General features: G+C 35.5%; 1 protein-coding gene across 8 annotated transcripts in view; it reads right to left on the reverse strand.

Annotated features, from left to right (window-relative positions):
• UBR1 (ubiquitin protein ligase E3 component n-recognin 1) overlaps nucleotides 1-24,444 on the reverse strand; it is a 69,944-nt gene that overhangs the window by 40,069 nt on the left and 5,431 nt on the right. For 5 of the 8 annotated variants that reach the window (XR_003252812.1, XM_026061601.1, XM_026061597.1 and 2 more), the window contains exons 2-21: nucleotides 23,589-23,667; nucleotides 21,416-21,526; nucleotides 16,149-16,279; nucleotides 15,491-15,632; nucleotides 13,776-13,838; nucleotides 13,321-13,444; nucleotides 11,864-11,971; nucleotides 10,617-10,705; nucleotides 9,719-9,817; nucleotides 8,129-8,286; nucleotides 7,485-7,584; nucleotides 7,052-7,180; nucleotides 6,059-6,239; nucleotides 5,033-5,094; nucleotides 4,786-4,896; nucleotides 3,765-3,830; nucleotides 3,479-3,580; nucleotides 2,551-2,614; nucleotides 1,910-2,034; nucleotides 923-975 (exon numbers count right to left, since the gene is read on the reverse strand). Coding sequence is in view for 7 of the 8 variants with exons in the window: in XM_026061601.1 (XP_025917386.1) it covers nucleotides 923-975; nucleotides 1,910-2,034; nucleotides 2,551-2,614; nucleotides 3,479-3,580; nucleotides 3,765-3,830; nucleotides 4,786-4,896; nucleotides 5,033-5,094; nucleotides 6,059-6,239; nucleotides 7,052-7,180; nucleotides 7,485-7,584; nucleotides 8,129-8,286; nucleotides 9,719-9,817; nucleotides 10,617-10,705; nucleotides 11,864-11,971; nucleotides 13,321-13,444; nucleotides 13,776-13,838; nucleotides 15,491-15,632; nucleotides 16,149-16,279; nucleotides 21,416-21,526; nucleotides 23,589-23,667 (2,097 nt within the window). In the remaining variant the exon portion in view is untranslated. Of the gene's footprint in view, nucleotides 1-922; nucleotides 976-1,909; nucleotides 2,035-2,550; nucleotides 2,615-3,478; nucleotides 3,581-3,764; nucleotides 3,831-4,785; nucleotides 4,897-5,032; nucleotides 5,095-6,058; nucleotides 6,240-7,051; nucleotides 7,181-7,484; nucleotides 7,585-8,128; nucleotides 8,287-9,718; nucleotides 9,818-10,616; nucleotides 10,706-11,863; nucleotides 11,972-13,320; nucleotides 13,445-13,775; nucleotides 13,839-15,490; nucleotides 15,633-16,148; nucleotides 16,280-21,415; nucleotides 21,527-23,369; nucleotides 23,427-23,588; nucleotides 23,668-24,256; nucleotides 24,332-24,444 lie in introns of those variants that run through there. The other 3 variants (XM_026061599.1, XM_026061600.1, XM_026061596.1) reach the window with 3 other exon arrangements.

The following is a 24,444-nucleotide window of genomic DNA, read 5'->3' on the forward strand; positions in this document are numbered from 1 at the left end:
ACAGCAACTTTGCACCAATCGTGTATTCGCTTTAGGCGCGTGAACAGAGACTGTAAACCAATCATACAGCTACTGCTAGTGCATGCTTATTGCTTGTCTATATATACTCTGTGTAAGCTCTAATAAAGGGAGAACGATCATACTCATATTGAGACTCATCGTTACTCCGGGTCCGTCTCCCACTCCGACAAATTAGTTTTAACTTTATAGCTTAGAGTATCAGACATTTGGACCTTATTGTATAAAATCCAGCACTTCCTTCAACCAAGGTACAAAACTTAAGTAACACAAAGCTACTTTCCAGCTGGATGAGCAAAAAAGAATATTTTCTGAACCTTCCACATCATTCACAAGGCAAAATTACTAGATACACCTGTAGCTGCCATTGATTAAAAATGGAACAAGCAAGCCACATGTAACTTTAATTGTTTTAGTATACCTTATTTTAAATTTCAAGACATTATTGTGACAAAAACATAACAAATATTTCTCAGCTGCTACAGCTGATGCCTTTCCTACATGTGCACGTATTAACCCCCATCTGAAAGCTCCAGCAAGTTGGCAACTCAGTAACATCTAAACCAACAATTAAGCGTGATTGTCAAAGGCAAAACGAGTTGTTAAGGTTCCCAACCATCTCTGAAACTAAATAAACTTTTGAAGTCTCCTACTAGTACTTGAGGTTACTAAAGTCCTGAGACTCCTCAAATTAAATTTGAGGGAAGAAAGGGGCAGAAGAAGAGAACAACATTCAAATGTTCCGTACAGTTTACTTTCCTATGCATATTTGAAAGCACATATATTTTAAGACAGCAGAATATTAGCTGAATGAAGACTATGTAGTGCAGCCTGCGTAGCCTGTATAAGCTAAGAGCTCTTATTTCCCTCTCATGCTACTTATAAAACAGTATTAAGAACTTACTTAAATGTAGCCACTTTATCAATTACATTCTCCAAGCCAGTTTCATTGTTCTCCTGGTAAAAAAAAAAATTAGTTTGGGATGAATATATAATGATTCAAATATCTTCAGTATTATGCTACGTATAACAAAGACACACAGATTTAGATAATTCCCTAATTCATATTTTGCCCACTGTTACTTAGAAAGCAGACATTCATAATAGACAAGTTAAAAATAAGTACCCAGGATAGACAATAAAAAATTTCATACAGTCATGTAAAATTGGATTTACAGCAGAGCCGATCTCCCTAAACAGAGCAGTGCCTTACCCAACCTCAATGGAGGGAAAACCAGGCGTTTTAGTGTCTAAAAACAGTGGATGTGGATCATCTGTTATTAGTTTCTGATAACATTCAAGGATATTTAGTTTACAAATAAAATTGAAGTTTTTTGCCTTGATCGTCAGCCCTGAAAGCTTGCTTTGACTATAAAATTCAAACCGCTTCCTGCTCCTTTAGGTGGATTTTCAGCAGTTAACATGGAATTGCAGGGCAAACCATGCTTTCAAATAGACCTGTACAATATCCATTTTTCAACTGATTTGCACAGGTTTAAGTGGTCAAAATTACAGGATCATTTTTGTTGATGATACACAAGACAGAATGGCTCCATGGTCCTACAGGGCCAAAACAGAAAATAATTTAAGAACTTTTCTTGAATCTAGGAGAGATATGTTTCTGAATATACTAAAAGATTCCACCTCTTCATCCCAAAGCACAGTCCCCACATAATCCTGTTCAGATCAGGCCATACTTGAATCCATGGCATTTACCACATCAGTAAGGTGTGAAACCCCATTTGTCATGTTATACTGTAATTCCGAAGACAACATTTACAGTTTATATCAAAAAATAAAACACTTCCATATAAAGGTACGGAGTCCAAAGAGGAGAAAGACATAAAAAAGAAAAAGTTAAGCAAAAAGCAATAATCAAACCAGGACTCACATTTTCAGGCAAGGACTTGGTAATTGCACTGTGAGCCATTGGTTCAATACATAGCAGATGGATGATTTCTCTCATGATAACATCTTCCTTCGTTACATTACTCACTCCAGGCACATACCTTTCCCCTGCCAGGGTGCATCAAAAGAAGGAAAACAGCAAACGTTATAGTTAGAAAGCAATTTTGAATTTCGCACAGCAATAATGCTACTGCTGGATAGTTCATGATACAAGTTTGCATTCCTCAGAAAACTATCCCAAGTATCTGAGAGAAGACGACAGGAAGAATGGCTTTTATAGCCTACGTTCCTAACAAGATGGGCTGAGATAGAGTTTATTCTTCATATTCTACCTTGATAGTCAATTATGAAGTTATCTCAAAAACTACTGCTTCCATCTGACAAATACGTGTGTTATTGAACCACCTATTTAAAATAGGAATTTTCCAGTACCCTCTCCATACCATCTACATTAACAAACAAAAAAACCAAAGTGTCATCAAGCCCATTTTTTCAAACTGTAATTATGCATTAATTTCCAGGACAATAGTACAGAGAAAAAAGAAACTTAATTACAAGCCACTAAAAACAAAAGAAATCTTCAAAACATTGTTAATATAATTTTTATGAAAAACAGTTTCTTACCTACAACATAGATGAGAATCTGTAGCATCTCTTCTATCAATACATTACATTGCTTGATCAAATCCTACAAAAGTTAGAAAAATCAGTTAAAAAAAAAAACACAAAACAACACACACACAGGCAGGAAAAATCTGTCAAATGACACTGAGGTCAGCCTTCAAATGCCATTACTTCACTGAAGAAGCGTATTGTAAGAAGAATCCTCCATTCTAAAGAGTTGGACAAAGTGCCTACACTTACAAAGCAGGTATTATTCTGCAGCTGAAGTGCAAAATTTATATGGAAGAAAGGAAATAACTGATAAAAATGTATCCCAAATGAAGGATTATTTAAAAGCTCAGTCAAGCCTCAAGAAGCAGCAGGATAGTCCAAAAAAGTTCCATTCAAAATAAAAGACATATAATACGGCTTGAGAGATATAGAAATATTGTAGAGAAGTCAAGTATTTCTTGGTTTTTGGTCAATGACCTAGGAAATAAAATTATTAATACAGAAATCTGTTTATACCCAAGTAATAATTTCACCTTTTGAATGTGGAACATAAAGAACAAAGAAAAGCAGAGTTAAAGAAATATATGCAGAGAAGGCATATACTAGACAGGATGGATACTCTTCTGGTCTGTTTGTTCAGCCTTATGCCATGCTAGTATTACTATTCTTTGAACAGTTTGGTAACCGGAAAGCACTTTGAACAAAATGTGCCAAGCAGAACAAAGCCCGTCTGTTAATTTTGAATAAGAAAGCCTCTACTGTGAATAAAAAAAAAAAAAGAAAAAAAAAAAACCATTTAGCTAACTTCTAGGTCCTGTGTTGACTGTGTTTTAGTGTGGTCATAAAAATGCAGTAATCAATAGAAATTAATTTTTCTACTAATGTTCCATAAACTCAGAAGCAGTCAAATTCATCAGCAGGAATACTTGCCACTTACCTGATCTTTGGTGGGCTTCATCTTCTTGAAAGCATCAGCAAGTTCATATCTCTGCAGTATCAGTAAGAGGAAATGATTTGGATCCATAAGAGATGCACCAATCTGCCAAAAACCCCATGTGACATGAACGTCAGTTACCATTAGAATTCATTATTAATTAGGAAAAAAAAATTTTTTTTTAACCAATGTCACATTTCAAAATGATACAAAAACTAACAACAACAAAAATTAAAGCAAATCTATTAAAATGTTATGAGCGAAACAAGCAGTGACAAAACATCTATACCTGGAGCATGATGATGTCTTTATCATACATCTCTTCTCTGCATTTAACATCTTGATAGTAGAATACCTGAGAAATAGAAAAACAACATTTAAGCAGAGAAGTAACATAAATGCTGAAGCAATGCTGAAGTAATACAATATCAAATCTGCAGCAAACTCTTTTAAATTGTACAGCACCTTTGTTTAGGCAAGGCAAAGTCTTGCATTTCTTTCAAAACAAATGTGTATTTTGATGGCAGCGAAAACTGGTTTTTTTCACTTATCCAGAGAAAACCTACACCATATTAACTTCCTCATTTTCTTCCAAGACAACATAATTCAAATGGCTGCTAAGTCCTTCTTGCAAAAATCTGCCACCTTCTCCCACCCCAGATCTGAAACAGAGACAGTTCTGCAAGGGGCTAACAACATTTCCTTTGGTTTTACCAAAGGGTCCTGTGAAAGCTAAATACAGAAAATTTCCACCTTTGAGGATGAAAAAACAGTGAAGCCAAAGCAGGTAAAATACAAGTACCTAAGGGCAGAATTTTACTGATCCTATTGCACTAAAAAGACAGCCAACAAGTACTACAAAATAATATTTGTTATTTTCACTTATATGGTGCTCCAAAAGAAGTCTAGTATGAGATGAAAATAGTTTAACTTTTCCACATAATGATTACCACACACTAAGAAATGCCTCTAACATTTTATGTTGTAAAGCAACAACAATTATACAGTCATTTCTTTAGCAGATCTGAAAGTAGTTTGCAAGAGATGTCAGTAACATTAATACTATTTCACAGAATGCAAAAAGAGTCATGAGAGATGAAAATATTTGTTTAATATGGGCAAGAAAGCCATTGATAAAGCTGGAAATAAAGCCAAGTCATCTAAATTCCCATGTAGAAACCTATTGGTTAAGTGAATTTTTGTAGGAGTGACCCTCATGAGCTCTTTCTGCATTAGAAGGAACAGCCACCGAGAACACAGCTGGCATGAACTACTGGGATAGAGTCACTGCTGCATACTATAGGGAGTACCTGGCTTATCAGGGAGAGCCCATTCCTCCTCCACATCTCTGCCGCAACCTGAGCAACTAAGACGAGACATCGCAAAGGATATTCTACTAGCAGGTCCACTTGGAATTCTTCCTAGAATAAAATAATAAAATAATAATAATAAAGCTTAATGTGCATGTGTTACAGAAGTTACAAGAGATATTTCTGGGTGATCTTTCTCCTTCCCAGGGTATAAATCACAAAAAGTGTATTTGAAACAAAAACTTACAGGAGAAACAAACTCATGCAATCTTGAGATGGTTCCAGTCTTGCTTAATCGTACATGAAGACCTACACAACAAACAGGAAAAAAAAAAGTGAAAACAAATCAAAATCAGTTAAATTTGTCTTCCAAACAATTTTAAGTGTTAGCTAAATCACCTTCAATTCTGAGAATTAAAAAAAAATATATAAAGATTGAATCAAACTTCACTTAGGAAAGACTTGTAAGAGAGGTCGCCGTTAAAAAAAAAAAAAAAAAAAGTAACATTATCACAACAGTTCTTTCCAGTCTTATAATCTACTATTTTAAGAATAAATCTATTCACTTAATGAATTCATTTAAAACATTTAAATGGAGATGGTAAATAGTAGCAACAAGCTTTTAATTTCTTGTTTAAAACACACAATACCAGTAATAACAGAATCTCAAGACTACAAGGCTTAGCAGATAGTATCTTGGCAGTAAATGATGTGAGAAAGGATCTTTAGCTTAAGAAGAGCTTTCATCTGTATTCTAGAGAGAGTGGCCATCACCCACTGCTTTGGTCCTTTGTATTTTGACTAGAAATCTGTCCTAGCATGCTGCAAACATATGTCTTAAGAGGAGCATTTTAACAGTCCTAAGATATATGTGGCTGGAAAATAAATTTAAGATACAGTAATGGTGAACACTCATTTAGGCATAACAGGTAGTAACAGAATCAGAACTATAGAAATTATTTCAGAAAAAAAAAAAAGTGAAGATTGCCTAACATGATATTAATAAAGTATGAAACTCTTCCTTCTCTAATTTTTGCTTTCTTCTCTCTCTCCTGTCTAAAAAATGTCCTCCAAACTCTATTGACAACTTTTTTTGAGAAATATTTATCTGAGTGGGGCATCTGGTGAATGGGGATCACCTGATCAGGAGGATGTCAGAAAGTGAGGGACTGATCTGTGAAGCACTTAGTTTAAATGCTTTGCAGAATTGCAAAATGAAAATGGATGATATAACCTAATTCAAACAGCAGTCAAAATAAATCACAGCCCCTACCTGCAAGAGTCCTAGACAGTGGTAAATGTATGCTGACAGGATCTGTAGACACTCTGTAAGGTCTGCTCTCCAAAGTATGACCACACAGGTGAAACACTGTCTTTTCCCGTGAACGGCCATTTGTGCTGCACCTCATCACAGCTTTGTGACATTCTTTATAGGCCTTCAGCAATAGCTCTTCCTAGAATTTTAAATAAATACATACAGACATACTTAAAGGTCATACTGATGCACTAAAATTTCTTGTTTGTTTTTTCTGATAGCCTAAACAGATATTAAAATCCACAGTATAATTACTAGTCTGTTTCTTAATACTGAGTAGTAGTGGACTGGAGCAGTAGAGCATCAGCCAAAGTTAACTGAGGACATCCTTCTATTTAAAGATCCACTCTACCAAATGCACTAAAACCCACATGCTTATTTAGGCTGCAATATTTTAACATTTTTCATTGTCTGCAGGCCAATTTGGATTAAGAAGCCCCTGAATTGCAGTACCACTTCTCTTTTCTCCTTACTAAAAATTAAGGAAATCCATGCCAAAATGTCTTTAAGCTAACAAATTTTACATTTTCCTCCCTCCCCCCAGCACAGAGATGACTTCCAGCACTGTTAAAGACTCTTTAAGGTATAATTGCCCAATTAGTGCTAAGTTCCTGCAGTCCGCTTCTGGAATCAACAACAAATACCATATCCCTCAAAAACTTAATTTGTCAGATCACCATGAACTTAAGAGTCAAAAAATCTTGAAGGCTGAGACAGATGGGTTCTTTAGTTTGTCTGGTACCCTGTTCAGCTTTGTCATCTAGAGGATCACATTCTTCTGGGATCCCCTCTCTCTGTCCCACATTACAGACAAAGTCTTTCAGGCTCATGTTTTGTAGAGGTCTTGTATACTATTGTACAACAGTGAGCTTTTTTAAAAAGCTGCTAACGCACACAAGAATATTCACAAAAGGCATACAGGTAAGAGCCTCAGACAACTGATTTGCTTACATCACAGGCACACCACTCTTGGAACATCAAAAGAATATTTTTTAGCTGCATCTGTATAGCAATGGCTGCTTCCCAGTCAGGGTCCACCTCAATGTGCTGACCAATCTGTCTTTTTATCTCCTCCATTCCCTGAAATGAAGAGACCACAAAACATTCAAGCTAGATTAGTGATCACAGGCTTAAAACAACAGAAGAACACATAAGCAAATGGTAAAATACAGGCTGTTCAGATGTAGCTAAAAAACTGTTAAACATTACACCTATAAAGGAAATGCTACTTTTTCACCCACCCAAGACAGGGACCACAGAATTCATGATTTCAATTGTATGTTTACATCCACAATATTGCTATGGTCAAAAAGATGAGGAAACAAGAGTCCTGCAATATCTTTATAACAGCATATGAGAAGGAAATGATTTAAATGTATTGTACCTGCATGCAAGTTAGAATCCTTAGGAAGGAAACAAATCCTTCTAAAAACCGCTCCCTCAGACGGTCTGTCCATAATGTAGGCTTGCTGATTAAGACATACCTGTCCCCAAAGAAAACATTATCTTCTGTTGCTCAGACTTCTCTTCTGCTCATGCTTGTATTTAAAGTATTCAATTATATTAAAATAATCAACAACACCATCACGTTACATCCCCACCTCAAACTCCTCCTTTTTTCCCCTTTTAATTTTACCCAGACATTAGAGGTGCTAGAATTAGGACTCTACTATTTGAAATTAATAGAATTTGAATTCCAAGCTATTTGGGGTGGTTTGCTTTTACACTATTAATTAAATTTGAGTAATTTGGAACCTAGAAGAGTGGAAAGTGCTACGTGGATGAAGATTATACAGCCTTCCCAGAATGACAATGAATAGAAGCCAAATTTTCTGTAGTGTCTGATAGTAGATATATTGTTCATTAACACAATTGTTATATGGACTGACATCAGCAAAAATGATCACAGAGTATATCATTTTGACATTTGATTTTTTTAGCAGTTTTATCACCAGATTTCTAATTGAAACACCTCATCCTATTTCCAGTTTTCTAAGAATTGTTCAAGCTTCTCAACTTTACACTAACCTGAGGTCATATATTACTGCATATACCCGGTTCAGTTTGTCCTGGCTGTAACCTTGGAAGTTGAACTTGTCATTTTTGTCTAGGTACTCTGGCAGCACTTCTAGGAGTGTCTCTGTAATGATGGTGATTACCTTTTGCTCTTCAATAAGGTGGCGGGCCTGCAAGAAGAAAAGTATTCAACAGTAAGAATCTGCCTGAATTGAGTGTTAGGAGAAAAGAGAACCTGATAACTTATTGCTCAAAGCAGCCTAAAGACAGACAGATATTCTTCAGTGCTGTAGGCTGACTGAAGTATATTTATGGTGAAGATGGTGGTGCCCAAAGAGGTACTATATCCTGCTATAGTTATGAACTTTAATACAGTGCATCAAGCCCTGATATAAAGCTAAGGGGCTGTATCTTCAGTCTTTAATAAACTGCCATACCATTCCCTATTGAGAAAATTTACAAGGTTACATGGCTTCACATTATTAAAATAGTAGTAATGCCAGGGAGAAGTGCTCAACTAACCAAAGCGCTCTGGTGGGGAAAAAAAAAAAAAAAAAAAAAAAGCCATGTCTGAGAATAGAGGTATGATCAAAGGAAGTGGAAAAGACATTGTCAGTTCCATGGTTCCTACAAATACTCTTGTTCAGGTAAATAAAAGCTGATGAAAACAGAAGGACAAGGAAACAGAGACTGCTTAATGATGTGATTAATCCTACTCGTGTCTCTCTTCTGGCTCATTTTGTGTATGCTGAATTTTTCATTTAGTGACAGACTTTACTGATAAAATATATATTACTGAGAAGATAATTTATCATGTTTATGCCCTTGTTTATTCTTTATGATGTGCAAATTCATCCATTTCTATTTTGCTCACCCCCATCTTATTTTTCCATAAAATATTAAAAACATCAACTCCTGTCTTCCCTAATTTTGCTGGAGAGAACTGGTGAAATAATTTTTCCTCAGAATCCAGTGTTTTCCACTAGAAATTATTTTAAGCATTTGTAAGGTGTCCAAACTACAAAAGTGCCTGTAGTATTTATTATGTATGAACACAGTAATTTCTATCAGCTGAGCATGCTTCTTTGCTGTGACAGCTTCCATGTAACAGACCTTCTATTCTTTCTAGAGAGATCATGCAGAAAAAGGCCTGAAATTCTAATGTTAAAAAAAAAAAAAACAAGAAACATATGATCTTAAAAAATAAAAAATAAAAATTTACAGGTGTACTTTTCTTTCACATGACTTAATATATTTCACCCACCCAAATACATTAAGCCTTTTTTCTGGCCCTGCAAAAAGTTAGTTTTAAAGTTACATAAGAAGGTAAATGTGAACAGTAAACTCGCACAGAAACTTAATGCAGAGAATGGTGATGTCTAAAACTCCCATTTACTTGCATTCCTTTCTAATTTTTGTAATTAATTTTCACACAACCTCAGGCTCTGGCTTTCACACTGACCTTAACACTCAAAATCATTCATTTTAGACTCAGCAATGCATACATACTTTTGGCCAAGTACAGCAGTAGCTTGCAAATATGGTACTGTTAGCAATTATTGCATTTATTTTACATTCCTCATGGTGATAGGTTGAACATACCAGAGTAGGTACAGTGAACATCTGAACAGAGAGTGCCGTCACAGAGAGAACTCTGTCATGATCATCATTGATGTATTCTTTTTGCAATGACTTGTAATACTGGGAAAAGAGAATATTGGGGAAATTAAACAAATAAATCTAGCTTAAATTAAAAATGTTTACTTTTTTATTTGAAAGAATTATTGTATTTGAACTGTACTTCATACTTTATAACAGATGCAGTTTAAAAAACAAAAATGGCACAATGCCCTTAATGCAAAGTACTGAAGCACGTGTCCCACTGGCTTAACATTAAGGTTAAGCTCAAATTGAACTGCACTGCCAGATTGCAACCAAAATATTTTATCTCCTACATATCAATCTTCCTCAAGAAAAGAAATAAAATACCTGAAAGAAAGATCAGTAAAGTCATTAACTTATTAATAAAACGAGTCTTCTTCCTCCTCCAGTGGACTGTATGGACAATTATTGAACAGCTGCCTATAAAAGATGTGTACAAATAGTAATATAAGTCCTTCTTTGCTTTGCTTCTCAGCTCAGTGAAAACCATGAGGTGTCAGTCACCTTAGGTTTACCAGAGTTAAAACATCTCCCTTAACAGAAAAAATTTGGACTTATGTTCTGTATATTTCTTAATTATTTTATCATTATTAAAAAAGTTCATTTGTTGTTTCAAAAGATAAAGAAAGTGCTAACAATACTGCATTCATAAAGATCACGTATACCCACATAACTGTAAGAAACAGACCAATGACACTGGAATTAATACACTCTGTACAGACTGAACTAGTAGTTGAAGCTCTGCATGTTGAAAAGTCATTACTTATACAGAAACAATTTTCAGTTTTGGGGGGAAGTTACTAAAGATTCATTGCATAAAACACAAATAACCAGTTACCTTCACAAATTCCACAGCAAAAAGTTTTTTGTACTCCATTTCCATGAAGAAACTACTGAAGATAAGCTCATGAAGAACCTTTCTTGCTCCTGTGAAGAGCCAATACAATTCACTTCACTTTATTGTACTAAGATGCAGGTTTTTATGGAAGAGAGGAACAGATTAAAAAGTGATAATTAAAAATCATTAAAAGGCCTTGAAATAGTTATGAAGTATATGGACAAAGTTATCCATATCATTATGTCCTCTCTTTCTAATAAAGACTTACTGGTATGTATTTAAAACACAGAGTAAGCATCAAGTCCCTCACAGTCAGGATTCTTCAAAATACATAAAGCAGAAAATTGTAGGTGGTAAATACATACCCAAAATATCAATTCTTTAAGCCCTATAACTAAAACTTTATCAAAAAGCATGACAAAAAAAATATACAGAAATGTTAACTCCATGTTAACACGGCACTGTGATGGTGTGCTCCTTCCCCCCCCCCCCCAAACTGATGTGCTCTCTCCCCCTCAGCCTGACCTCCCTGTAAACAGCACATATGTAGGGGCTAGTTGAGCATGCGCCAACTAAGGTCCATCTAGCATGCAAATATGACTGTGAGTCAATCACCTCCCCCCCATAAATAGGGGGCAGCCCAGAGTCCGTGGAGCTCTCCTGCACAGCAGCAGGCTGCACTGCAGAACCTCCCCTTGAGCAGGGACGCCTCTCAAGGTTACTCTGAGGTTGAGAGATTCCTCACCCGCGACAGATCCTCRGTAAGTGATTAATAGCACGCTGAACTTTTGCGAACTTCGCAAAACTTTGCTGAGTTATATTTCTGACTAATTGTGCACATAATTCCTTAGACATAAACCGTTGACCAAGTCTGGGACTAGGACTGGATCCAGCCGCACCTAGGCTCCTCTCTGAAGGAGTTTAGAAAGCAAGGGGGTCCTTTCCAAACCTTGTGACTCAACGGGAGGGTCTCTGTTGCACACGCATCTGACCCTGTCCTTCATGCAGTAAATAACTGAGCGAACCTTGCCAATCGAACCTCGTTAAACAGTTCTTATTCATGATGAACTTTGTTAAGTCGCTGTCTTACTGCAATAAACGTAGTGCTGCTTCCCTCTTACAAGTGAAGTGCATCATTCCTTTTGTGACAGGCACACACTTATTTTTACACATTTGTTTAATATATATTAAAAAAAAAAAAAAAAAGAATTTGCCTCTTCAGTTTATAGCAACACGTATACACAAACCTTTATGAAGTTTTGCATCCCAAAGCATCAACTTGCTTATGAAGCAGGGCTTTTCAGACCCAGCATCTTCTTTGAGACATATCTGACAAAAGATCTGCCGAAAGTCACCTGTAGGGAGAAAGTTATTCATTTGTACAAGAACGTTTTGAAAATTAAAGGGTCCAAGCCAACAGAATAGAAGAAGTATGGATCAGTTCTTAACAATAACCTTCCTCAGTGAACTCCCCCCACACTCCCTTCCTCCTACTATTTTTACCCTCTTTATGTAATAAACCTAGTGGTGCAGAAGAATATTTTAAAATGAAATGCATTCAGACAGCTTTGCAAAGCAGATCTACAAGCACAGTGCACTATGSTAGCACGGAAGTGCACAGGCTAGGCTAGTCTCAGCTGGTCCCTGCATTGGGCCCTCAAAGTCAGTATTCTGTAGCATTTCAGAACATTATTTCATACTTTCTTTTACCTATCAGTAAATACCATATTTGCTGAAGCAGCTTTAGGGATCGAGGTAGCGTAGCCACCATGGGTTACTAAAGTTAGGAAACGAGCTCTTACATTAATGATTTCCAATAGGCAAAATGAAGAGTGAAGTGTCATGAACCAAGTTCCTGACAACTTGGAAATAAATAGTACGGAATGCTTCTAGATCAGCATTCTATCACTGGAAGCAAAAACAGGAAAAAAAAAAMCAGGGACCACCAGACCACCAAAAATTCCACTTGAGTACAGAACACACTACTTGAGTATAAGCAGTGATTAGAGCTTAGCCTACACCTATTTATAAGGTGAAAAGAAATTTTATAATACCTTCCTTTTCTCAAAATGAGACTAAGACAAAACCCAATATTAGAAATCAAAACTAGATAGATTCAGACCAGAAAGAGCACACAATTTTCTTTTAAACTGTAAGTGTAGTCAATTCATGAAAACTTAAGATAGACTTTCCACTACTGGGCAAAATTTTAAATTAAGACTGTTTTGGGGAGGGGGCGGGGTTGTTTTACTGATACTGTCTACTTTAATCACATCTATCAAGCCTGAAGCATGAATTAATTCAAGCAGAAAATGTATGCTTTCACTCAAAGAGATGTTCTGCAGCTTTCCAACATCACTGGGGACAGCAGCTTTTAAGGAAAGAAGTCGTTGAAATAGAGTATGTGATGTTGAAACTGGGGTTTATAAAATTTTGAAGAAAAAAAAAAAGATAGAGCACAAGGAGGGAAAGTGATTTATTTTAGCAAGAAGGAACAAAGTACTGCTGTTCATAATCATATTGATGGATATCACCACTCATATTGATGAGTCATTTATTTACTACTTATGAGGAATGTGAAAGTATTTTAATAAGGAGGATATCATATATAGCACTTCTGATGATTTTTTTTTTGAAAGAGAGAGGAGCATTCATTAAAATGTTATGGCATTATTGTAACGTTATGCTTACAAGTTACACTTACTTGAATAGCTCATGAGTTTGTTCAGCCAAGAACCAAGGCGCAAAGCAAACTTCTGGTGAGCCATAACATCAGCATGCAGAACCTCCACATGAAGTGGTCGTTGAGAAACATTTTCGGAATGCCTCTAGAAATCAGTTTAAAAAAAAAAAGTAGATATAAATTAAAGATAGCATGAATTTTCACATTTGTCTTCAACACCTGTTGTCTCTCCCAAGCCCACGTAAATGGCAAACCCTATCAAAATAAAAAAAATTAGTAGATGTTTGGGTTTTGAATACATCTGTCTAGTATTTAATCCACTATATTTGCTAAATTCAATTTCAAAAAATTCACAGACAGGTCATAAAAACATGGAAGTCAGAAATTACACAACAGACAAATTTGTCCTCAGTATTAATAAAAAGCAAACCAACCAACCTCATCATTAAATGAGAAAAATATCTTTAGGAAGCTACCTTGATTTCCTCCTTCGCTTCCTGACAAGATGCATAATGTCCTGCCTTAACAGCTCTACGACCCTGTGTAAAGAAAATATTGAATATGAGACCAATGTAAAACAAAAGAACAAAAAAAATCAAACCTGATTCTTGCTCTATTTTATTATTCATGAAAGAAAACCTGGGACAAACATCACTCATGGTGCTCTTAGACATCTAGGAGCAGACCAAAACTAAGTTATTTTTAGAAAAAATCTATTTGAATTAAATTAACAATGAAACAACTTAAGAAAAAGCAAAGTCTGGGTATTTTAATGTTATAAAGAAAATATATGTATACAACAAAATAGAAAAGAGAGATTTCTGCAGAAAACTAAGTAGAATTTTCTTACTAGCAGAAAATACAATCACCCCGAGTTGCTTTTCCACAATCCTTCCTATTATTTCTTACTTTTATAGATAAAATAGTGGGGTATATTAAAAGCAGTGGGTTTGATAGCTCTTTCAATAAAGCCAAAGAATAGCATCAGCTTAGTCCTCAGATTCCACTGAAAGGAAACAGAAGCTATGGGCTTCCGAATGGGTTTTCTATACAGCAGAATTTCACGCAGGAAGAGAGGAAGTGGCAGTGTTGTGGAAGTGTTATAATTACAACAAAGCAATATAACCCAGTCCTGTGGTGTAGTAGGTGCTTTGTAAAGAGAAAAGTCATGTCAACTCTGATCTAAAATTTAGCTTTCATTCAAAAGGAACCTTTCATAAATTCATAGAACAGTAAAGGCAAACCTTTAAAGATTACTGTATAACCATGTATGTGTATACATATTTTACAGACCTGAAACTGCAGAAGCATTGTAACAACATAAGACCAACAGAGCATCTATAAATAAAATGTAACTAATTTTCATTATCTGAGCAACGAGAAGCACAAAGAAAATACAGTTTTCACAGATTAAAAAAAGGATTCTAATATTAGTAGCATGTTTTATATGCAAGTATACAATGAACACATATAGTTACAGGCATACAAATAAATATAGCTTCTCTGTGTGTACATGCAAAGTGCATTATAATGATACTTGTTTTCTATACAAAAGTATAATACAAGACAATCAGGCACTCTGAATGTGTATTTTTTTCAAAAGGAAAAAAATGTTTCTACATCAGCAGAATAGGGTCCCGATATGGTCTCAAACATTGGTCTGAGAAATGAAAAAGTGAAATCATCAGGTTCACCCAATTTCCCTTATGGATTTTTCCCTCATTTCATTTGTTTAATTTGAAGCTTCAAGACTTAATTTGGAAGTCTGAGCTAGAAAGAACACCAATTCTTGCAAAATGTAAGCAAGAATTCTGTTTAAATATGACTGAATACGCACGTTGCTGCCTTAATGTTTCATTTTAATAGCATTTGTCTGAAATGCAAACTTCTGTCATCCAAGGGGAAAAAAAAAAAAAAGAAGAAAAACATGTCATAAACAGATGAAAGAGAAACAACTTCAGATGAATCAAGGCCTATTCCCATTTTCAAGAAACTGGGTTTGCCAAGGAGCAAAATTAACACAGTTTAAAAACCTTCCTGAAGCAAGTGTTGATTAACAACTAGTCTGCAACATGCCTTTCTCTCTCCAAGCTCCAGCATTCTAGAAACAAATATTTGGTGATCAAAGGATTATAGTAGTACTTCTTAATGATTAAAAAGGGACTCTCCCCCAAACAAAGAATTCACTGACCTCTTTATCTATGGCAGTAGTATGCAACTGGGCTTCACCAAGTTCGCAGCCAAGTGCCCTTTGCAGGCTATAGATGACATGATCATAAGAATGGTGTTCATCATTGAAAAGGACACAGTAGTAGTTGTCTGCCTTCTCTCTACTGGGGAAAATCCGGCATTTCATCATACAAGTAAAGAGAAAATTGTAAATATCCTATCCAGTACATCAAGAGATCACTTGCAAATTCATGAGAGAAATGAGAAATACCAAAAAATAAATTACAGAAGAAAATTAAGCATGTTCTTCATGTCAAGGACACCAAAAAATTGCCCTTTTCATCTACACCAGGACAAACCACAGAAACTGCATACCAAGTACAAAAAGGCTTTTAAGTTATTGGATTAATCCATTATTATTCCCTCTCTCTGCCTTTTTATGATCTCATTTTTCTTTTTAACGACAGAAGTCTTTTTCCATTTTGATTGAGCAACATCACATTACTTTTTCCATGAAGTATCAAAAGCTTATCTGTATATAATTGTAGTTCAAAAACATTATAGTGCTATTTACAGAGCTTTTGATGCTAACAGCTTTGCATGAATGTAGCAATACTCACGGGCAAAGTTATTAGCAAAGTTTCTAACACCTCAGAGACAAAATTGGAAATACTCCCTACCTGACTGTGAGCTCCAGAGGCAGTTCTTTCTCTTCTTCCCATATAAGCATATCTACGATGTATTTTATGACAGAGGGAAACACCCTCCTAGAGTGTTCCATAACCTCTTCATTTAACTGATATTCAGAATTCTGTAAAAAGGGAGTTATTATCAATATAGAAAATAAATTTTAAAAGTGGAAAAAAGGTGATAGTAAAGTACCTCATTACTTTTTATTTCCTGTTAAAAAAAAAAAAGAATTTATGATTCTTAAGCAAACCCATCTCACCTCATTTCTTCCCTTAAAATTATTTCATCCCCAAACCTGTCAGTATTATTCCAACAGTTTCATCCACCATTTTTTACTTATTCAGTTTTTAATTTATGAACAGGCTATGAAAGGCTTCACCAAATATGTTAGGAGACTTCAGGTTCATATACCTTAAATTACAAATAGCTGGTAAACAGGTTTCTGTATACCTGAAGATACTAGAAGTTTGCAATCCAGACATAAATTCTTCCCCTGTATTGGCATTCTTTTCTGTCTGTATGTGTATTCTCTCAAATATTTATGAGACTCCTTGAACAGAATTATCTAAGAAAACACAACTCTGTTCTTTTCAGAGATCCCATGCCAGATTTACTCATTATTCAAAATGTCCTTATTAACTGGCATATTTTCCATCCACCCAGGCAAATCTTATTAAGTGAATCATCTACAGCATATGATAACATTATGAATCCTTTCCATAACATTTTAGCAGGAGAGAAAGTGAGATTATAAACAAAAAAAATTATTTCCAAATATGCTCTTAAGAATGAAGCAACCAAATGTTCCAGTACAAGTCACATCTTTTCCAAAGACATTCTTCTTGTGAAAAGGGGGGTTTAATCCTAAGGCCCTAAACAACAAAAACATGTCTTTGAATATTAATGAACTTTTCTTAATACCACCTTTCTTTCAGCATATGCATATATAAATGGTATATAACATTGTCATTAATGACAATACAAGCAAATCAAGTGATTCATATACAACTATGACATAGAAACAGAGGCTGATATTTTCTAGAGTACTTGCACAGAATTTCCCATAGTTTTAGGATCAACTAAACTGCCTAGAAAATCTGAGTATGTATGTGTTGGGCAGAGGGAAAAAAGATGAGAAAAGAGAATTCCTAAGGAAAATAAAGCATTTTCCTTGCGACTTCTGTTCCCCAAGTACTAAGGGCACTCACCTCTTCAATAAACAATTTGACAGATGCAAGTATAAAAGAACAATAGTGATCTGTTTAGTACAGCTAAGAACCCTGTTCTTGAAAAAGTCCTAAATCAATTATGCAGTCACATTTATGAAGTAGACAGCTTTAAAAAAAAAAATGCAAAATTGCAATGTGTTGATATAATGCAAAAGCTAAAAAAGTAGTGGCCTGGAGTAGACATTCCAGAATCAGGGATTGCTTTTCTGGGCCTCATACACACATACCAACAAGTGTGTAAATACCTCCTGATTCCAAATTTTTTTTTTTTAATTGGTGTTTAATTAGGGGTTTTGTAAGGACACTGTATTTTAATAATGCACACCTCATATCATCTCAGAAATGCTAAAAATAAAATTTGTCTGCTGCTTATTTTTAACATAGATTGAAGCCTGTGCTTTACTATAGATTCATTTTTAAAAGGAGGTCATTCTGTAGATCAGACTCTAAACTTAATCTAGCTTTAAAAATAGCAGCCAGTTCCTAGGCACTTATTTATCACGATCTGCATAGCAAACAAACATATTGCCAACATTCCCCTCTTCTCATTTGTTCTTATCTTATCACAGTAAGTTTATAAACATCTTGGCATGATATACCCTCTATACTTACAGTACTTCAAGGAATACTGGCCAGGACCATTGAGAAAAGAATTGTTTTTGTTTGACAAGCATGTGATGCACTTCTATACTAATAGAAAGCAAGCTGAAAAAGAAATGTGTGCCTGTCTCAGCATTGACACTTTCCTAATGCACTTTGCAACCCAATTCTTTTACAACCACTATATGCTGAGAGAATGCCTGCACTAAGAATGTCCTCAATTCTCCAAACGGAGAACAAACTAAGAGGTAATCCAAACATCCCTGAGTCTCTTCATCATAAAGAAACCCTGATGTACCAGTCTTTTATTAAAGAAGCGAGATAGTCAATCAATGCCATCTGTATCAAACAGGAACATATAATTCATTACTGAAGCAGCTGTACTTCTGCCCTGTTACTAGTGAGTCTAATAACTACATATATTGACAATAACTCAAAGAACTATAAGTAACTAATTTTTCAATTGTCCATTTATGTTTTCTATCATTCATGTCTCTCAAGTAGCATTCATTGAAGGAGCAGGTCGCAGGAGTTTACTAAATATTAGTTGTAACACAGTTATCTTAGAATTAGCTTTGGACATGCACAACTCCATGACAGAATAGCAATGACTAAACAAATTCCCTGCAAACCAACCAAAGACCTTATCAGAGGTTAGAAGAAAAAAAAAATAGTTCTCATTTGAAATCACCTTGTCAGAGATTAGAGGAGAAATACTACTCAAAGAAGCAAGGGAGGTTTCCTGTTTTCTGATTATTATAGGTAGGATTATAGTTCTCAAAGTTAAAACCAGCAGATGCTGTGTTAGCTACTGTCTCTGTTGATATGACCTATCTTTAACCTTATCTCCATCAGACACAAATGGCCTGAAGAATATTCTGAGAAACTTACCTTTGCCCAAACAGAACTAAAATGTTGCAAAGATTTTGAGGACATGCAGTTTCCTTTCCACTCTGTTCAAGCATGGTTTTGAAAAAAGCCCACAAAATCTGGACAGTATGATTTTAAAAAAAAGTCAGACAGCTTTTTGGTAAAATTTTGATAGAGTTTTTAGTGGTTCACCTAACATTCATTTCTGGATTATTTTATCTAAAATTTTATCTAAAAGCTGGTCTAATGGAAGGGGGGATGGGGCAGGGGAGAAAATATGCTGTCACAGGTTCAAGTACCAGATCTGTGAAGTCAAAATTTTTACCTTGTGAAGAAACAGGTTCTCCAGCAAGAAAGAAATTCATGAACCGTTTTAAGGCTTTGGTCAGAGTTGGTGGAACTACCAAATACTACTGTTCTGAAAAGTAAAGTGCTGAAACAATTATTAGATCTTATAAATAGACCTAAAGTTTTTAAAGCTGGGAAATACAATCCATTTTGTTTGGATTCTCTGTTCAAGGTGGTGACAATAGACGCTGTTCTGCCCAGCCCTTCATTTCTTCCATTTTAGAAATGTGTGCTGTCTTTCCGCTGCTACTAAGAGAGTTTTGTGCTTCCAATGAGTAGTTTCTAATGTACAAGTCAGTCCCAACATGAAACTATGTAATGTGAATAAGGTGCAGGGCAAGACTTGGACATGACTGCAGTTCCACATTTGGAGGGAAGCAGTATTAGGCAGGGAATTCTACACACAAGAAATGTCTCAGTCACAGCCATTGTAATTGGCTGAATGACACCCAAGTTTTCTGAAAGCCTTTGAAATTTGAAAGAATGATGAGATGTGCACGTTAGAGGCCTGAGGACCATGGGAGGCATCTGAAAGGGAATCCTATCTCTGATCAGCTCTCAGCTGCAGCAGCGATACTTTCCATTTTCTCTGGTATTAAAAAGTTCTATCCTCATGTAATTACACATGAAAAATATGTTTTGAATTATGGTGTTGTTTATGGAACTCATGCTCATTTGAAAGTTACTGTATCAGCATCACACCAGACAAACTCGCCTTCATTATTTTTGTGATGGATTAAAACATCCTGAAGATAAGTAGCCGCATGGTGAGAATGGGTCTCCCTTTCCTTGTTTATATGAAGCACAATAGAGCATTATCCATCATGGCTTGTGATGGCAGACTTTTTAGAACTGAAAGGAAAGCTGCATATGCTCAAATAGCAGCTCTTACAACTTCTGCATTTACTGGCATTTTGGACTGGATCTTTACTGTAACGCACAAGCAGGGGCCTAATCTTGAGCTTAGACTAATAAACTTCCAGATTCATCACCTTGGGATCAAATTAGGAGACAGGCAACAAGCATCTCAGCAAGCAACAGATTCACACCTCATTCAGGCTGGTCCTTGTTGAGTATTGAGTGTTGCTTGTTTTCTTGGCTCTACTTTCTGGTTTAAATCAAACTGTTTATTTTTCAGTAGTTGAGCAAATGAAAAGCACAACAAGCACACAAACTGCTCAGAAGAGAGGTAGCAGATGCTGACCTCAGGTAGGATGCGGTCCTGTTATAGTTATTTCTATCTAGACTAAACTTGTGCCAACGATATGAAGTTCCTCTTCTTCACTATTCCAGTTCAAAGTTCAGTAAATTCCCCCAAAACCTAAAGTTTCAGCTAACGTGAAGAGATTTAGAGTAAAAAACGTGAGAAAAAGAGGCTGCACAGAGTTGCACCAGCCCCTAACTGGAGTTAGCATTATTGCTTTGTCTCATTTTCCTGTAAGACCGGTGCTCTTTACTTCTTTTCCATTTGAATTTTTGCCAGATCACAGGGAACAATACTTTTGCAACAAAAATAGAGGAGCAATTAGGGGTCCATTTGACAAATGCAAAAAACTTTTTTGTCCTGAGCATCTCAAAACAGAAGGTAGAACTCAGACCTCCTCAGGAAAAAGCAGTTTTATCTGAAGCAACTTATTTGCCTACATACTTTTTGAAAATTATTTATAAGGTGGCACATTTCTCTTTAAAATATTACTTTTTGAGGTACAATAAGCAGGAGACAGCCTAGCATAAGAGGTTAGTTTTAGAGTAGAGACTTATATTCAATCATAGTGACAGATCCCACACCAGAAATAACTAAGTGACAAAGTGTTCAGAAATACAAATGTGGAAAAAGAGAAGATACTATCAAAATCTAGTACTATATCTAAACATTAACTAAGCAGTAGGAATCAATTATTTATACATCAGAATGGAATAATACACCCAGCAAAGAAAAGAGATGGTGAGACACTGGAATTTTGCTTCAGAACCAAAAGATAGAGAACTGGACAAGTCAGGCAGTCAGAACTGCTCCATCACTTCTGCCTTTTCTGGTGACACAAAGGATATCCAATGGACATGTTTGACCCCAACAAACACTGATTCAATTCAGCTGGACCTGCCACATCCTTTATACAATATATGCAGTTTTGTAAACAGGAATAAGCATTTAAAAAACATGTCAATATTTACAATATTTATTCTTTCACTTTCGGCAGTATTCTTACTTCTTTTGCAGTCCCTGATGCTCCAGGCTCATGTTTAGTACACAGCGGTCCTGCCTTCCATGCCTCTGTATCCCCACAGTCACAAAATCCTCCTCCAGTGGAGCTATGCATCTGTAAAAAATAAGTATTTCAGTCATGCAATATGTACTTAAAAAGCAAGAGGAAAATAAAAATGTGCATTATTTCATTATTTAAGTCGAACACCAGTATAAACACCTGCTTACAAAATACAAGGCTCACTTCGCAACCCACAAGCTTCATGCAACTTTTTTTTTTTTTTTTTTTTTTTTTTAGATAAAAGGAGACTTTATCAGAGAATCCGGAAAAGAAGGGAATGTTTTTGAGCAGAAAATAAAGTAGGAAATACAGCTGCTGCTGCAAAAACGTGTGCAAATCTTCAAATTTAACTATGAAGCAGGTGGGGGGAAAAAAAAACAACAAAAAACTATTAGCATTTCATAAACAGCAAAATGAACAAGACTATACCAGAGATGCTTAATGCTGCCTTTACGAATTAGTTGGTAATGTTTGAAAACTAAATATGAAAATGTATATATTAAACAGATATTTAGTAGTATCTCCATTGTTAAGCAACAAAATAAGTCTTAAAATCAGCATCTAAATACCCTCTTGCAACTTTAATTTTGCAAGATGCTTTTCTAAAATTACAAATTTGGCCTCCTGCTTTGTCAGAAAGTTCTAACGAAACTCAGGTAAAAATAATTATCCATCGGTTGCCCTGAAACCCCAGAAATAAAATAATTACAAAAATACTAAGTGACCTAATCAAAACAGGCTTTCAAAAATTCATTATTTACTTCAAATGTTTTAAAATAACCTGATCTAATTAGACCTGCCTTGACCAGGAGGCAGGACTAGATAACCTCCTTAGGTCCCTTCTAACCTCAATTATTCTATGGATCTATGAAAATAAAGTATAATTTGTATTCTTTACGCTGTATCTTTAAAATAGAAATACAGCAAATCTGTTCCCATCTGATTGCCTGTTTCCATTGTCTGATGTTTTGCCTGAAGAAGATAACCTTACGTTACCGAAAAAACAAGGAAAAGAAAAAAGGATACCAAACTGGTTTCTCTGCCCAGCTGTGATTTCAAATTGCTCTGTAACCACAACTGTCTATTTTCTTTGGTTTTCAGCTTACCTCTCTTTAAACTCTCCGTGTGCACACATGTGTTCGTGCATGTGCATGCTGCATTAGCATTATTCAGGGTAGTTTTGTATGTCTTTGAATCAATACTTACAACACGTTTTCAGATCAGTATATGAAGACTTGCACAGAGGGGTAGAATATTATATTTTAGTGCCCTTTAATTATGAGATTATTGATACCTTCTTCCAAACTCTCATGGAAGTATTTCCACTTAAAGGGGATTTATGATCATTTGACAATACAAGCAGAAAAAAAAAATCTCTTAAATGGATGTAATGTCAATGAGTAATGGAATAAATGTAAGAAAAGTCTAGCCCACTTTTCAGTGATGAAAGATAATTAAGTTGAATTAGTTAAGGCACTGGAATCTCTCCAAGATGACACAGATTTGGCTCAGAGAGAAAGATACCAAAAGGATATCAGAAAGAGATGAACCAGTTCCAAAACAATCTCCTCACTAAAAATTTGATGCTTAACATACGTTGTAACTTCTATAGTCCATGCTCTAAGCCCAAAGTAGTTTATGCAAATCTAAAAAAGAGGTACAGAATGGGAATGTGGAGACTGTGTCTGTTACAGGAGTGATGAAATAACAGCCCCTGCATATACACATTCATTCTAAATTTCTGGACAGAATGAAGTCTTGTATATAAAGTACTGACTGGAACTCAGGACAGGACCGCCACTGTCATTCACAGCTTTTTCCTCTGGCATAGACAATATTCTCTTTAGTGATGCTGCCAAAGAGAACACAATGTATGCATTCATAGACACTTCCTTACCCTTCGGTTCTTGACTTAGAAACTTGCTTTCCTTGAAACAGGCTTTATGCATAAAGCCTGTAGTTAGAAACATGACAGCCAAACATTTAAAAAAAAAAAAAAAAAAAAAAAAAGAAGAGAGAGATTTTGTTAAGTTACTAATGCAGTTTACTATATCCTTGAATAAAAAAACCTTCTCTAAAGCAACAAGTACAATTTCTTAATACAGGATTTTTCTACCTTGTACCGATGGTTCTTGTGAATGCTGTTCTGGAAGCAGTCCATGCAGAGTACACATGTTGGATCAACTGCACAGTCTCTGCAACAAAAATGGTAGCTCTGTAACTTTCTAGAACAAACACATGGAATTTTCATGCGCAAAACAAAATGTTGCTCTAAAAATTGAGCTTAACAGATTTGTATTACAAAAACACTGGCAACTCCATATCACAGAAAGAGGATGAAAGCCAATCTTGTTAGGCTCAACCCTTGCACTCTATTAGGTTCTATTAGAAATATGTTTGATTTCTACTTTCAAGACCTGTTGCTAACATATTTCTTTCCTTGTCTAGAATGAGAAGCTATTAAAAAAAATATAACAAGACTGACTTTGGAGTAACCTTTATTACTGTTTCCAGTAGCCACTTTGCTAATTAAAACTTATGCTACATGACCATTAGGCTACATTTGAAACTTTAAACGGTTGCAAATTAAAATTTAAAGAGTGTTCTTTAGAAAATAAGCTACAGAATATATTCTTTAAAATTTAATTTCAATGATTTTGATCAAGCAATCAAATATCTGCAAATCCAGAATTACACTCATTTGTGCAATCCAATTCCATTTTTTTCAGTCCTCTACATACATATATGCTTTATGCGGCTTTTTTTTTTTTAAAGCATACTCACCCATTTTTAATAATGATTGTTTCATTCTATGCAAAATGTGGATGACAGGTATTCACAGAATCACACAGAATCACAGAATCACTGAGGTTGGAAGGGACCTCTGGAGATCATCTAGTCCAACCCCCCTGCTCAAGCAGGGTCACCTAGAGCACATTGCACAGGATTGCATCCAGGCGCGTTTTGAATAT

Source organism: Apteryx rowi, unplaced genomic scaffold (genome assembly GCF_003343035.1).
Source record: "Apteryx rowi isolate R43461 unplaced genomic scaffold, aptRow1 scaffold_183, whole genome shotgun sequence".
NCBI lineage: Eukaryota > Metazoa > Chordata > Aves > Apterygiformes > Apterygidae > Apteryx > Apteryx rowi.